This window comes from Carcharhinus amblyrhynchos, chromosome 28 (genome assembly GCF_965287045.1).
Source record: "Carcharhinus amblyrhynchos chromosome 28, sCarAmb.v2.hapA, whole genome shotgun sequence".
Lineage (NCBI taxonomy): Eukaryota > Metazoa > Chordata > Chondrichthyes > Carcharhiniformes > Carcharhinidae > Carcharhinus > Carcharhinus amblyrhynchos.
The window spans coordinates 26,770,526-26,786,194 of record NC_137351.1 but is presented as its reverse complement, the minus strand read 5'-3'; the positions used below and the strand labels follow the sequence as shown (position 1 = coordinate 26,786,194).

The 15,669-nt window shown below is 44.2% G+C and overlaps 1 protein-coding gene across 1 annotated transcript in view; it reads left to right on the top strand.

The window, feature by feature from the left end:
- LOC145359474 (multiple C2 and transmembrane domain-containing protein 2-like) overlaps window positions 1–15,669 on the top strand; it is a 473,933-nt gene that overhangs the window by 414,695 nt on the left and 43,569 nt on the right. The window contains exon 20 of the mRNA XM_080214042.1: window positions 8,023–8,132. Coding sequence (XP_080070168.1) covers window positions 8,023–8,132 — 110 coding nt within the window. The remainder of the gene's footprint in view (window positions 1–8,022; window positions 8,133–15,669) is intronic.

Genomic DNA, 15,669 nt, shown 5'->3' with positions numbered 1-15,669 from the left:
GCCTGTGGTTCAGTAGACTCCTGAGGCAATGAACACAATCAGTGTATGACTTCCAGACGGCTGTGCTGTCTCCTGCACTGTAAATGTTCCCACTCTCCCTCACCATGCCTACCTATTTTGCCTTGACTGTGGGGCAGCACAGTGGCACTGCGGCCTCACAGCTCCAGGGATCTGGCTTCAATTCCAGCCTTGGGTGACATCTGTGTGAATTGGCACATCCTCCCATGTCTGCGTGGGTTTCCTGCGGGTGCTCTGGTTTCCTCCCACAGAGTAAAGATGTGCAGGTTAGGTGGATTGGCCATGCTAAATTACCCCTTGGTGTCACAAAGATGTGTAGGTTAAATGGATTGGCCATGGTACATGTGTGGAGTTATGGGGATAGGGTGGAGGAGAGGACCTGGGCGGGATGCTCTATCAGAGGGTCAGTGCTGACTTGATGGGCTGGATGGCGTCTTTCTCCTCTGTAGGGATTGTATGATTTGAATTGTTTCACTGAGTAATTGGGTTATTATAAAAGATATTCTTAATGAGACCGTGGTCTCTTTGAAACTTAATTCTTTGTCTTAGATAACATTTTCACCTTGAGATTGAAGGTCACGGGATGAAGTCCTTTTCCAGAGACTTGAGCACCTAATCCAGGCTAACATCCCTGTATAATACAGAGAGAATGTTGCATGTTGAATAGTGTTAGTCCATTCAGTGAGACATTGAATTGAAGTCCTGTTCCCCTGTTGTTATTCTGAAGAACTGAATAGGAGTTTTTCCGGTCCCCTGGTCAATATTTATTTCTCAACTATGTTTACCAAAAACAAATAATCTCATCATTATCTCATTGCTTTTTCCTGCACCATGCTGTGTGCAAATTGGTTACTGTGTGTGTCATATTTCAGAACGGCAATTAGAAATGATAGAATCCTACAGTGCAGAAGGAGGCCATTCAGCCCATCGAGTCTACACCGACAACAATACCACCCGAACCCTATCCCCTTAACTCTACATATTTACCCCACCAATTCCTCTAACCTATGCTCCTGGGACACTAAGGAGCAATTTAGCATGGCCAATCAACCTAACCTGTACATCTCTGGACAGTGGGAGGAAACCGGAGCACCCACGCAGACCCGGGGAGAACGTGCAAACTCCACGTGGAAAATGACCCAAGATGGGAATCAAACCCATGTCCCTGGAGCTGTGCGGCAGCAGTGCTAACCACTGTGCCACCATGCCGCCCAAAAGACCAACGGGCTTTCCATTGTGCCACTCGTTGTTGAGGGATAGTACGAGAGCCAAACTTATTTCCAGAGCAAAAAATTACAAGTATGTATCTCCTCACCCCACTACACCCTGGTTTCAGCAAGTATGTCTTCAGATTTGCTCAAATTCAACCCCATTAATGCCCTCCACTTTCATATAGTTAAACAAAATTTATATAAAGTTAAGACAGTAATTTTATATAAATTGTAAAACATGGTGGAGAAATATCCAACATCTGTATCTATATTATTTTCTGTGGGAAGTTATCATTTTGAAGAGTGAACTTGTATTTAAACTACATTTTGCATTCCAAATATTTAAGAAGTATTTGATAAGCTGTAAAGAACCACGGACCTCCTGAGGTTGTGAAAGGCATCTTAATTGGATACAATTAGAGAAATTAGATTTGGTCTTGAGGCGAAAGGGATCAAGGGGTATGGAGGGGGGGCAGGGGGATCACGATATCAGGAGGGGACATAGGTACAAGGTGAGGGGCAGGAGGTTTAGGAGGGATGTGAAGGAAAACATTCTAACCCAGAGGGTGGTCTGGAATGCATTGCTGGGGGGGTGGTGAAGGTGGGTGGCCTCCTATCCTTTAAAAAGCACTTGGATGAGCGCTTGGCACATCATAACATTCAAGGGTATGGACCAAGTGCAGGCAGATGGGAGTTCAAGCGTTTCTAATGTGTCGACGCTGACTCGATGGGCCGAAGGGCCTCTTCTGCGCTGTATGATTTTATGATATTGAATCTGATGATCAGCCATAATCATAATGAATGGCAGAATACGCTCGAAGGGCCGAATGGCCTACTTCTGCTTCCAGTTTCTATGTTTCAAGTTTTTTTTTGTTCCAATTCAGCACTGCATAAATTAACATTTATTTCTGTAAAATATTGATGGTAGAGAAATATTCAACATCTATATCTATGTTATTTTCTGTGGGAAATTATCGTTTTGAAGAGTGAGCTTGTAATTTAAACTACATTTCAGATTAGGCCTTCTCTGAATGCATATAATCATCGACTTTTAATATTCAGGCCAGTGAGCTAGAGACAGGGTCAGCAGTCATATGTTACCTATCTCTCCTTGGCAATGATCAACTCTGAAATAATAAGTTTAAGTTTATTTATTAGTGTCATGAGTAGGCTTATATTAACACTGCAGTGAAGTTACTGTGAAAATCCCCTAGCTGCCACACTCTGGCGCCTGTTTGGGTACACTCAGGGAGAATTTAGTATGGCCAGTGGACCTAACTAGCACGTCTTTCAGATTGTGGGAGAGAACCGGAGCACCCGGAGGTAACCCACTCAGACACGGGCGAACATGCAGACTCCACGCAGACAGTGACCCAAGCTGGGAATTGAACCTGGGTCCCTGGCGCTGTGAGGCAACAGTGCTAATCACTGTCCTTAACAAGCAGAAAACAGGCAATGGGGAAATCTGGGATCCCTGAACTAGTGCAATGGGAGGTTTGGGCTCAAACAAAGAGCTGTTCTGGGCATAATATCAAGACAGATCCCAGTGATTACTTCAATGAGCATAACAACCTTATTTATATCCAAGGCTGCTCACCCTTCTTCAGCATTAAACCACATCAAGAGTTAACTGAAGTAGAATGGAACAAGACTAATGTGGAATATAAACACAGGCGTAGAGCATCTTGACTCAATGGCCTGTTTCTGCGCTGTAAAAATTTCCATCTAATTTTAGGTAAGATTGATGACCTAACCTCATTATTGCCACGAGGTGACTGTCTCTGCCACTTGTGTGGAGCGGGCATCATAGTTTCCCAACTCCTCACTGCATGATGGCATTGGATACTGGTCCTCATCGTAGGAAGGTTGGAAAAGGCTATTCCAGAATGGCAGATTTCCTTCCCTTAAAGGATATTAGTGAATTTTTCTGACAATGGTTTCATAGTCATTAGATCCTTAATTCCAGATATCATTCATTGAATTCAAATTCTATCACCTGCCATGGTGGGATTTGAAGCTGGGTCCCCAGGACATTGGCTAAGTTTCTGGATTGATCTTCTAGTGATAATACCACCAGGCCATTGCCTCCCCTTAACTTCAATTCATTCTCAGTGAAATGACAAAGAAAGCCTGAGCTATTCAGCAAAGTTCCTCTCCCCGTGCCGACAGTGTTGGGGACAGTGGAGTTTAGGTTCACAGTGATTCTAGTCTGAGATCTGTGACCAGAAACAGTCACGCGTTGTGCTGCAAAGTAGTGTTTTCATCTTGTTATGCTGCTTGATCGGGGAGTGAGAATAAACCCAGCAGGAGTCTCACCTTCTGCTCTCAGTTGTACCTTGCACCTACAGCTGCAAGTGCAGGCCTATCCTGGAGGTTTGTGGGAAGCATTGCTTGACTCCATTGTGTGAACAGCAAGCTTCCTGTTAGATGCATAGAACATTACAGCACAGAAACAGACCTTTTCACCCTTCTTGTCTGTGCCGAACCATTTTTCTGCCTAGTCCCACTGACCTGCACCTGGACCATATCCCCCCCACACCCGTCTCATCCATGTACCTGTCCAAGTTTTTCTTAAATGATAAAAGTGAGCCCGCATTTACCACTTCTTTTGGAGCTCATTCCACACTCCCACAACTCTCTGTGTGAAGAACCACCCCCCCTAATATTCCCTTTAAACTTTTCCCCCCTTCACCCTCAATCCATGTCCTCTAGCTTTTTTTCCCGCTAGCCTCAGTGGAAAAAGACTGCTTGCATTCACTCTATGTATACCCATCATAATTTTATACACCTCAATCAAATCTCCCCTCATTCTTCTACACTCCAGAGAATAAAGTCCTAACCTATTCAACCTTTCTCTGTAACTCAGTTCTCATCTCTGCAATGGCAGGTAGATTTTCATGATGTAGAGACGCCAGCATTGGACTGGGGTAAACACAGGTAGATGTTCACCAGTGGCTTGTCATCAGACTGAGGAGATCAAACTGCATTGACGTAGCTGGGGCAGAGCACACAATTCCAAACTGACACAAAATGCACAAGTGGCTACTAAGGCTATTCCATTATTATTAATAATTGTTGGTCATTGAGAGGGATAACATTTAAATGTTTAACACAAAGCTAATTAAAGGAATAGAAAGATATGTTAATAGTGTTAGATGAAGAACCAAAGAATCCTTATAGTGCAGGAGGCGGCCACTTGGCCCAACGAGTCTGTACCCACTCTTACTCAGGCCTACCCTGTAACCCCACGTATTTACTCCGCTAATCCCCCAACCTATATATCTTGGGACAATTTAGCACGGCCAATCCACCGAACCTGCACAACTTTGTGAACTGTGGGAGAAAACCAGAACACCCAGAGGAAACCCACACAGACATGGGGAAAACATGCAAACTCCGCACACAGGGTGGGATGTTCCGGCCACACTCATCCCAAGACCGGAAAATCCCACCCGAGGTCAATGCACCCTTAGCATGGTCTGTGTCCCGCCTGTCACAGGAAGTTTCCGCCCAGAGAGTCGCCCAAGGCTGGAATTGAACCTGGGCCCCTGGCGCTGTGAGACAGCAGTGCTAACCACTGTGCCACTGTGCTGATGGGAGGAGGCTGTTGTGGGGCATAAACAACAGCATGAGCCATTTGGACTGAGTGGGCTAGTTCTCTGTTTTTTAGCCCATACGTTAGTTATTTGATTAATAACTGGATGCAAGGCAGAGCCACGGTTATTCTCTTAAGGCAAGACGTGACCTTAACGTGTATCAAAAGTGTACAGAAACTCACAGTAGGATGTTATAGTTTGTCTTTGTACCGTCGCACCCAGCAATGGAAAAAAGTGAATTAATTCAACTATGGAACATTTGCATTGCCATTCCATCTCATGGAGGCAACCGTTTATCCTTTGTGTGGAACATGCATGAATAAACATTTGAGCCAGGAAGACTGGAGACCAGTTTTTAGGCCCGCTTTGACTTACCCATGCTTGGTCCCAGAGTCCCATCCTGCTGCTAGTCATTCCAATGCAGCAAAACTGAGCGGGAACTGGAAGTGGTTAGCATGCAGTGGCCATGCCAGAGTGAAGCTACAGATGTAGACTGTCGATTGTAGGAACCTGCCCATCAGTCACCTCCATGGGCTTTGTGCTTTTATCATTATCTTACTTTGAAAGCTTTCGTCCTTATACTCCTTGGAGTCCCTTTACACTGTCCTTGCCATCACAGTGAAGATTGAGGCAGTTTTGACTAAATTTAGAATTTATTTATTAGTGTCACAAGTAGGCTTACGTTAACACTGCAATGAAGTTACTGTGAAAATCCCCTAGTCGTCACACCCCGGCGCCTGTTCAGGTGCACTGAGGGAGAATTTAGCATGGCCAATGCACCTATCCAGGACATCTTTTGGACTGTGGGAGGAAACCGGAGCGCCTGGACGAAAATCATGCAGACACGGGGAGAACGTGCAAATGCCACACAGACAGTCACCCAAGCTGGGAATTGAACCCGGGTCTCTGGCGCTGCGAGGCAGCAGTGCTAACTCCTGTGCCATCTTAGGACTGAGGCGAGCAGAAATTTTTCACCCAAAGAATGCTGAAAATAGAAATTCAACATTTCTATTTCACAGTGCCAGGGTCCTGAGTTCAATTGCAGATCTGCACGTTCTCCTCATGTTTGCGTGGATTTCTTCCAGGTACTCCGGTTTCCTCCCACAATCCAAAAGACGTGCTGGTTAGGAGCATTGGCCATGCTAAATTCTCCCTCAGTATATCAGGTGCCAGAGTGGCGAGGGGATTTTCACAGTAACTTCATTGCAGTGTTAATGTAAGCCAACTTGTGACATTAATGAATGAATTTAAAAATCTAGGCTTAAGATGTGTGGGTTAGGAAGAAATACATGGGGCTACAGGTTAGGGCCCGGGTGGAATGCACTGTCGGAGAGTCAGTACAGACTCAATAGGCCGAATGGCTTCCTTCTGCACTGTAGCGATTTTTATCCTCAATCAATGACCCCTAGTTCTGAACTCCCTCACCATCATGAACATTTTTTCTGAATCTACTCTGTCTAATCCTGTTAGAATTTGCCTCCATTCTTGTCAGAGAGCTGGTGTTGGCACGGTGACACAGTGGTTAGCACTGCTGTATCACAGCGCCATAAACATGGGTTCAATTCCAGCCTCAGGTCACTGTCTGTGGGGTGTTTGCACGTTCTCCTGTGCCTGTATGAGTTTCCTCCGGGCACTCCAGTTTCCCCTCTAAGTCCAAAGATGTGCGACTCAGGTGGATTGACCATGCTAAATTGCCCCTTAGGGTAACTGCATGGGATTTTGGGTATAGGGCCTGTGATAGGGTGGGTACAGACTCAATGGGCCAAATGGCCTCCTTCTGCACTATGGGATTCTATGATTCTAAGTCCCATGGAATTAACCATTGGTAAATAGTCCTTATAGAACTTACTTGTGCCATTTACCATCTCCATTATAGCATTTTTATCAAGAATTTTTCACTTGCAAGAGAAATTATTGTTTCAAAAAGCTTAATTAAATGATGAAGGGACGTCCATTTTCATGCCAGCTTAAGACGGCATGGTGACTTATAGTTGTTACTGCTTTATCTTCTCGAGTTTTACCTCATTCTTCTGCTATGAGAAAGCAAAAATGAGAAAAGGTCATTTAATCCATCAAAGCTCATCTCCCTTTTATTCTAAATCTTCCATTAAACAATTTCAATGTCCCCAATGTTTTGTCTCCATTAGCACATCATTCCAAGCATTAATCTCCCTCTGTGTAAAGAAATTCTTGGTAATAAAGCATCTGCTTTAATTTAGATTTCAATAATTGAATTTACGTCCACTGCTTTTATTCACCTGACTAACTTGAAATAATCTCAATATCTGGTAATTAAACATTTTGTATTTGACGTACACCCAATATGTGTGGAGGGAATGGGGAAAATGTCTGACTTGTCCATCACAGAATGGGAGAGGTGTCTAGGGAATGGGGAGGTATCTGCCGGGATGGGGGAGGTGTCCACGGAATGTGAGGGGATGGCGGGGCTGTCTGTGGAATGGGGGAGCTGTCTACAGAATGGGGGAGTTGTCTACGGAATGGTGGGAGCTGTCTACGGAAAAGGGGAGATGTTTATGGAATTTGGGGGCGGGGGGGCTGTCTATGGAATGGGGAGATGTCTACGGAATGGGGGAAGTGACAAGGGAATGGGAAAAGTATCTGTAGGGAATGAGGAAAGTGTCTGCCTAGGTTTTCTCCGAGTGCTCTGGTTTCCTCCCACAGTCCGAAGATGTGAGGGTTAGGTGGATTGGCCATGCTAAATTGCCCCTTTGTGCCAAGATATGCAGGTTGGGGTGGATTAATAGGGATGGAGTGAGCTTGGTGTTTTGTCAAAGAGTTGGTACAGACTCAATGGGCCGAATGGCCTCTTTCTACATGTAAGGATTGTATGATTCTTGCTTTCACGGTCACTCTTAATCTCCAGTCAACCAGTGAAACGTATAAGCCCACAAGCTGCTGGAATTACAATAGAATGGCCTCTGCTCTCCCTCAGGCATCCGCCAGATGGAACATCTATATTGTGAAACCTCTGTATTGACGCAAAGTCGGCCATTTTCTATGAGCGAGCCTGATTTTTCAATGTCACAACAGGCTGTGATAGAACAAAACGTGACAAAATCAACATGCCTGTGTTATAATGTTTCACGTAATGTTTCATGCATGTTGTCCATCATGTCCTGTCACCATGTCCTTTATTTGTTCTGCTCTCCTGACAGTATGTTTATTATTGATTCCAGGACTCTGAAAAGAAAGGATTAATCGGCAAGATCCACATGGTTCAAGATATTGTCATTACAGTTCAAAATATCCTGGACACAGCAGCGTCGTTTGCTGAAAGAATCAAAAAGTAAGTATTGTTGTTAGTTTTGAGCTATTTATAGACCATGTAGCCTGACCAAACCTCATCTAATATTACTGACAAAGTTGCAATAATTAGGTATTTATCATTTAGCAATTCATTATAGTCAGTGAAATATTGGAGTGATGATCAAGTTACATTTCCTGCCTTAGAATTTGGAAAGATATGCAGTTAGGTTGATTGGCTATGTTAAATTGCCCCTCAGGAAGATTAGCAGGGTAAATACACGGGATTATGAGGATAAGGCCGGTCTGGGTTTGATTGTTATTGGTGCAGGTTTGATAGGCCGATGGCCTCCTCCTGTAGGGATTCTATAATTCCCTCAAATAACTTTACTCTTTTGAGTTTTACCTGCCCATCAAACTAAAGATTGTATCTGTCACATTCAACACACATACGGTTATGGTAGCGATTCTGACATTGTGGTAATGTTGCTGAACTAGTCACCCAGTGGCCCAGACTCTGGGGACATGGGTTCAAATCCCACCCTGGCAGCTTGTTGAATTTATACTCAATCAATAAGTGAGAGTGACTACGAAACTGTCATCAGTTGTTATAAAAATCCTTCTGCTTCACGAATGCCCTTTAGGGAAGGAAATCTGTAGTTCTGTTTCACGTATCTCCATCCACAGCCATGTGGTTGGCTCTTAACTGCCCTCTGAAACGGCCTAGCAAGCCACTCAGTTCAAGGGTAATTAGAGGTGGGTAAGGCCTTGCCAACAATGCCCACATTCCATGGAAGAATAAAAACAAATCTCTTGATAGAATAAAGCCATACACAGTCATAGTGCTAAAGGAGGCCATTTGGCCATCATGTGCCTACAGACCCCTTGACGGTCATCCACAATAAATTCCACTGATGTGAACTGAATCTAACTTTACTCTAAACATTCACACATTTCCCTTGGAAGCTTCAGCCTGAATTACTCACTTTAGCAAAATATGCTACAGTGCATCAAGCTCCTTGAAGAAGTTTTGCCTTGCCTATTGCTTCAGTCTTTTGCAACGTTTTTAAATTGATAACCCCTTATCACCCTCAGGAGTTGAATTGGCCTTTCTTCACTCCCAGAAATTGACCATTTACCATGGATCTGCACTGACACCCATTTTCACAGTACTCCAGTGATTAGCAAGTGCTTTAAGCACCAGTATTTCAAAACAGGCAGAAAATACAATCGTGCAGCTCACAAATCATACTGCATTGGCAAGAAGCTGGAACCTTTTGGACTTTGATCTTTTGGCAATGATTCCATAAGCTGTTTTGGTGAAAGGAAGAAGGATTTAAGAGTCCCTTCACATTCCAACTTATTTCGGCACCATTGAAGATCTCTTGAAGTGTCGTCAATGGCGGTCATGTGCCAGTCAAATTGCACACAGTAAGGCCACACACCAGGGTGTTGCCTGATCCTGAGGGCATTGCCTGTGAGGAGAGGTCGAATAAACTAGGATTGTTTCACCGGAAAGATGGAGACTGAGGGAAGAGGGCGACAAAATTATGAAAGGCATAGACAGTATAGATAATCAGAGGCTTTTTTCCCCAGGATGGAAATGTCAATTACAAAGGGGTACCAAGTTCAAGGTGAGAGGGGGCAAGTTTAAGGGAGATGTGCCGGAGAGGTCTTTCACGCAGGGAGTGGTGGGTGTCTGGAACGTGCTGCCACAGGAAGTAGCGGAAGCAGGCACCCTAACAACATTTAAGAGACATCTGGATGGATACATGAAAAGGGAGAGAACAGAAGGATATTATCCGAGTAAGGGCAGAAGTTTTTTTTAGTTTAGTTTGGGCATCATGATTGGTACAGGTTTGAAGGGTCTGTTCCTGTGTTGTATTTTTCTTTATTCTTTAACCACCACAGTTACAGAGAAATAGAAATTGGAACATTGCATCCTTTATCATTGCACTGTTATTTTCAACTTCCAGTTTAAAATATCGCGTAAGTTGTCTTTAGAAATCAAATTTTGTGCTGCACCAACATGTGTAAAGATGTTAGGAAGAAGGTGTGTTTTGCATTTAGTGACACTAAATAACTGAATTATGTTGGCTCTTGGATATATTGACTCCTGTAATGTTGAGCCTTTGGTCAACAGAACAGAACCCCCTTCCAATGTATGTGTGGGCCAGGATAATGATAAAGGACGTGCGGGCACATATTTTGGGAATCTGGTAAAAAGACTTATGACTTCTCCTGTTGCACCTTTCTGAATGTCGATCTTTTATCTCAAGCGAATGGAATATAAAGGGTTGTCCCTTGGTCAGATGCCAACTGGAGTTTCGTGTTCAGTTTTGAGCATCAGACATCAGGAAGGACGTAATGACCTTGGGCAGATTGCAAATAGAGGCACCTGAATTACGGGAACAGGTTGTATAAACTTGGGTTTCATTCCCTTTGAGTTTAGAAGGTGGGGTGATATATTCGAGTGTTTTAAAAGATTTTATACAGTAAATACCGAGAAACTTTCCTGTCATGGGGAAATCAAGAGCAAGGGGGCATAATCTTAAAAATGGAGCTAAGGCAACCACAAGGGAAATTAGGAAGCACTTTGCCACACAAAGGGATTGTAGAAAAATGGAACTCTATCCTGTAAAAGGCTATGAAAGTTGAAGCTTTCAATACAAAGGTAGATTTTGTTAGTTGCGGTGCAAAGGATATAGAGCAGATACAGCGAAAGGGAGCTGAGATGCCAATCAGCCGTGACCTAGTTGAGTGATGGAGCAGGCTCACGGGGCTGAATGACCTACTCCTGTTCCTACTGTTTCAATGTTTCCTGCGTCACATCACAAGCGGAAGAGTGCGCCACTCAGTGGCTGTCCAGTTTCAGCCGAGTTCCTTGAAAATGTCGCAGTGAGATCGCTTTGATTTTAACTGAATTGGGCTCCAGCCTCCCCTGCAACTTGGTCGCATCTTCTTAGGTCAGACAGTGTGTGTGCCCGGTTGCCTTGGTCGGTAGCACGTGAGACGTTTTATCTCAGAGTTGTAATTTCGAGCCCCACGTTGGGCATCGTTGTAGTTGGCACCGTGGCTTAGTTAAGTTTGAGTTTATTTATTAGTATCACACGTAGGCTTACTTTAACACTGAAATGAAGTTACTGTGAACGTCCCTAATCGCCACACTCCAGTGCCTGTTTGGGTACAGTGAGGGATGGCCAATGCACCTAACCAGCATGTCTTTCGGAAACCGGAACACCCGGAGGAAACCCATGCAGACAGAGGGAGAACGCGCAGACTCCACGGACAGTGTCTCCAAGCTGGGAATTGAATCCAGCTCCCTGGCGCTGTGTGGCAGCAATGCGAACCACTGCGCCACCGTGTCGGTGCTTAAAGTGCTTGTCTAATAACTAGAAGATCCTGAGTTCAGATCTCAGTGGTGTCTTGGTCCATTTGGTCAATGCATGGGCTTTAGATTGAAACCCTTTAAAAATAGCTTTGGAGCTGTCCTTTCCAGAAACACTTTGTCCTGAGCTGGCTGCAAACTTTCCGCAAGTCTTATTTACACTATCGAAATGAACCCTCTTTTCCAGTTGCTGTCCAAATGAGCTGATCGGTCATGGTGTTCGTCACAGTGAAAAATGGGAGGGAGAGTTTGCCTTTGAAAGATTTAGGTGTAGTGGGTTTTTTATGTGTCAGACTTGTTCCATCGTTAATGTAAATACAAGAGATACTAATCTTGCTGAGCAATAGTCCAGTGTCCTGTTCAATGTAAATGCTGGAATTTGAAGTTCAAATGTGGAACTTTCTGACCCCCAACCTTATCCAGGCAGTTCCAAAGTTTCAAGATAACTGTAGTTGTCCCGGGAGCTCTACTCCTGTACTGTCCCAAATTTAACACATTCAATGAAACAGCATTGATTAAGCTTCAAATATCATCCTTTCATATAAAGCATTTTCTTTACATAGAATCATAGAATTCCTACAGTACAGAAAGAAGCCATTCGGCCCATCGAGTCTGCACTGACACCAATCCTACCCAGGCCCTATCCGCGCTTAGTTACCCTGCTGATCCCGCTAACATGCCAGGACACTAAGGGTTAATTTAGCATGTCCAATCCATCTAACCCACACATCTTTGAACTGTGGGAGGAATCTGGAGCACCCGGAGAAAACCCACGTAGACACGGGGAGAATGCGCAAACTACACACAGACAGTGACCCAAGCCGGGAATTGAACCAGGGCTCCTGGAGCTGTGAGGCAGCAGTGCTAACCACTGTGCTGCCCGTAATATTCATAGAATTGTAGAATCCCTACAGTGCAGAAGGAGGCTACTGGCTCGTTGGACAGGATTTTCTAGTCTCGCTCGGGCAAGACCTGAAATTCCTGCCCAAGGTCAACAAAGATTTCCGTTGTCGGACCTTCGCCCGCTCTGATTCTGTGGCGGGAAGGTGGTATAGCTCCAGCCGTTGAGTCTGCACCAACTCTCTGATGGAATATCTTATCCAGGCACTCTCCCTACTCTACCACCACAACCCTCTAACCCCATTCATTTAGCACAGCTAATTCCTCCAACCTACTCACCTTGGGACACCAAAGGACAATTTAGCACAGCCGGTCCACCTAACCCGTACATTTTTGGACTGAGAGGAAACTGGAGCACCTGGAGGAAACCCACGCAGATGTGGGGAGAATGTGCAAACTCCACACAGAAAGTCACCCAAAGCCAGAGATGAACCCGACTCCCTGGTGCTATGAGACAGCAGTGCTAATCACTGTGCACCATACAGCCCAGTTTATTAATATTCATGTTTTGAACACATGTAAAATGTTCATGGCATTGTTTGTAGTCGTTTGGTACATGTGAGCTTTCTTTCAATGCACAAAATGGGCACAAGGTGCACAGTGGTTAGCACTGCTGTCTCACAGTGCTAGAGACCCGGGTTCGATTTCCAGCTTGGGTCACTGCCTGTGTGGAGTGTGCATGTTCTCCGCCCGCCTGCGTGGGTTTCCACAATAAGAAGTCTCACAACATCAGGTTAAAGTCCAACAGGTTTATTTGGTAGTAAAACCTACAAGCTTTCGGAAGGCTGTTCCTTTGTCAGGTGAGTGGAGAGTTCTGCCTCCACTCTCACACACAACCCAATCTGTCATTTGCAGGTAAAGATTCGGGGATGAAATATGAATTTCCTCCAAGCAGATTAGCTCGCTTGATGTTGAGACACAGATTAAATCGATGTAAAACAGTCCCACACATCCCGCAAGAAGGGTTTGTGTGTGAGACGGTGTGAGTGGCAGATCTCTCCACTCACCTGATGAAGGAACGGCGTTCTGAAAGCTTGTGCTTTTACTACCAAATAAACCTGTTGGACTTTAACCTGGTGTTGTGCGACCTCTTACTGTGTTTACCCCAGTCCAATGCCAGCATCTTCACATCGTGTGTGGGTTTCCTCCAGGTGCTCTGGTTTCCTCCCACACTCCAAAGGTGTGCGTGTTAGGTGGATTGGCCATGCTAAATTAACCCTTAGAGTCACTAGCAGGTAAATACGTGGGGCTGCAGGGACAGTGCTTGGGTGGGATTGTATTTGGTGCAGTTTCGATGGGCCAGATGGCTTCCTTCTGCATTGTAGGGATTCTAAGGTTGGTGTAGAAATCTGTTCCGTAAGGCCATCTATTGAGCACAATTTGCAACTGCACTGTGACAGATGACATAGGAGTTTGAATGGGTCGTGTTAAACAGTCTGAAAGTTACAAATGCAGAAAGTAAAGTTTGTGAATAGGATATGTACACCCTATGCAAGATCTTTAATAATGTATGGCTAAAGATCCCCTCAGCTGGACAGAATGTAATGTAAAGCAGATTTAATTACTTGTCAAAATACACACCCGGCTCCCATTAAAATCAAGTTTAAATTATTAAGAATGAGCATGTTTGTATTAGAATTCCCTTTTCTACTGCTACTAATTGATTTTTAGAACTAATATATGGCAATAAATTACTTCCAAATGATATGGCTTTTGAGTGCAAAATCCAATATAGCACGGAAACTAAATTTCTAAAAGTTTCAGCAGGATTTCACTTGAATGCTGTCATTAAAAGTGAAGCACTTTGCTTTCTTTGGAAGTAGAGTGTGTTGAAGTGGATGGAAGTCAGGCGACTGGAATTGGAATACACACCTGCTCTTATAGGGCTCATTGTGAAGTGCAGCAGCCTGTGACTCGTGTTGACTTTTGTGTATTGTTTGTCAGCGCGCTTCGGAGTGTTCCCACTTAATGCATTTACAATATGCTAATTCACCTTGGTGAAAGAGGGAACCTGACTCCAATAAAATATTCTTTCCTGGGCTTTCATGTTATCTCTCTCACACTTAGTGACTAATTGTAACTGATAAATATACACAATCGCAATTCATCATCCTGTGATCATATAGTGCTGTGATTGTAGTCATTGATTTTGTGCATAATCACATCTATTAGTCTTCGTATTTTGCAATAATGTGAGGAATTTATTGACAGTGTGGAAACCCACAGCACAGATTGAAGATGTACATCAATTAGCAATCTTTTTTTCACTCTAGGATTCACTAAAACACAATTGTATTGCAAGACATCAAATATCTGAATATTCAATTGAAGAAACCTTGATCAAATGTTTCAGCATTCATTAAGTGATCAATCAGCCTTGTCATGCAACCTGGCAGTTTACACTCCGCCATTTACAGATTATAGATTCGGGGATGAAATATGAATTTCCTCCAAGCAGATTAGCTCACTTGATGTAAAGCAGTCCCGCACATCCCACAAGAAGGGCTTGTGTGTGAGGCGGCAATCTTCCCAAGCCCATAGAGCTGTTCTGGATAACTGTTGGCTATTTCCTAATGGGGGTGTGTCTCTGCTTTATGCATGGCGGGTGGGGTGGGGGAGAGGAGGGGGGGGGACAGTTCAGTGTCAGGTTCTTATACGTGGGTTATATTATCAACACATACGTGCTCATAGATTCTGCAATGCCAAGGTTCAGAACCAAGGGCGAAAGGCAAAATCGTACGAGGACAAAGAGTTCTATTAGACCGAGCTTACACAAGAGAGGCAGATAACGTGATGTGTGATGGTGAGTTTCTGACAGCAGTGTGTATAGAGAAAGCCAAGATAGGGGTCAACATTTAGATTCAGAGTTGTGACTATCACCTTATTGACCCTTAGTGTGAGGGGGATTGACAGGGGAAGCGCGTGGGGTAACAGGGAAAGGGCCTGGTTGGGACTGTTGTCAGTGCAGCCTCGATGGGCCTCCTTCTGCGCTGTAGGGATTCTATGTTGATAAACCTTGGCCTCGATAGCCTGAGAATTGTGATAAGGGAAAAGCCACACCCTGATTGTTATGGTCAAGGTACAAAAATCCCACCTCGTTGATTGCCAGTCATTATATGCATTGCTCCTGAAGACCACCCTGGTGCTTGAAGGTTTCTGCTCCAACCCCAGGAGACTTCCAAAAATCAACAATTAATAAAGCAATCAAAAAAAATTAAAGATGACACCTATCTTTATACCAGTGAGAGTTAGGTGCAATAACTGCTGTAATATTATGGTCTTATGAATGGTG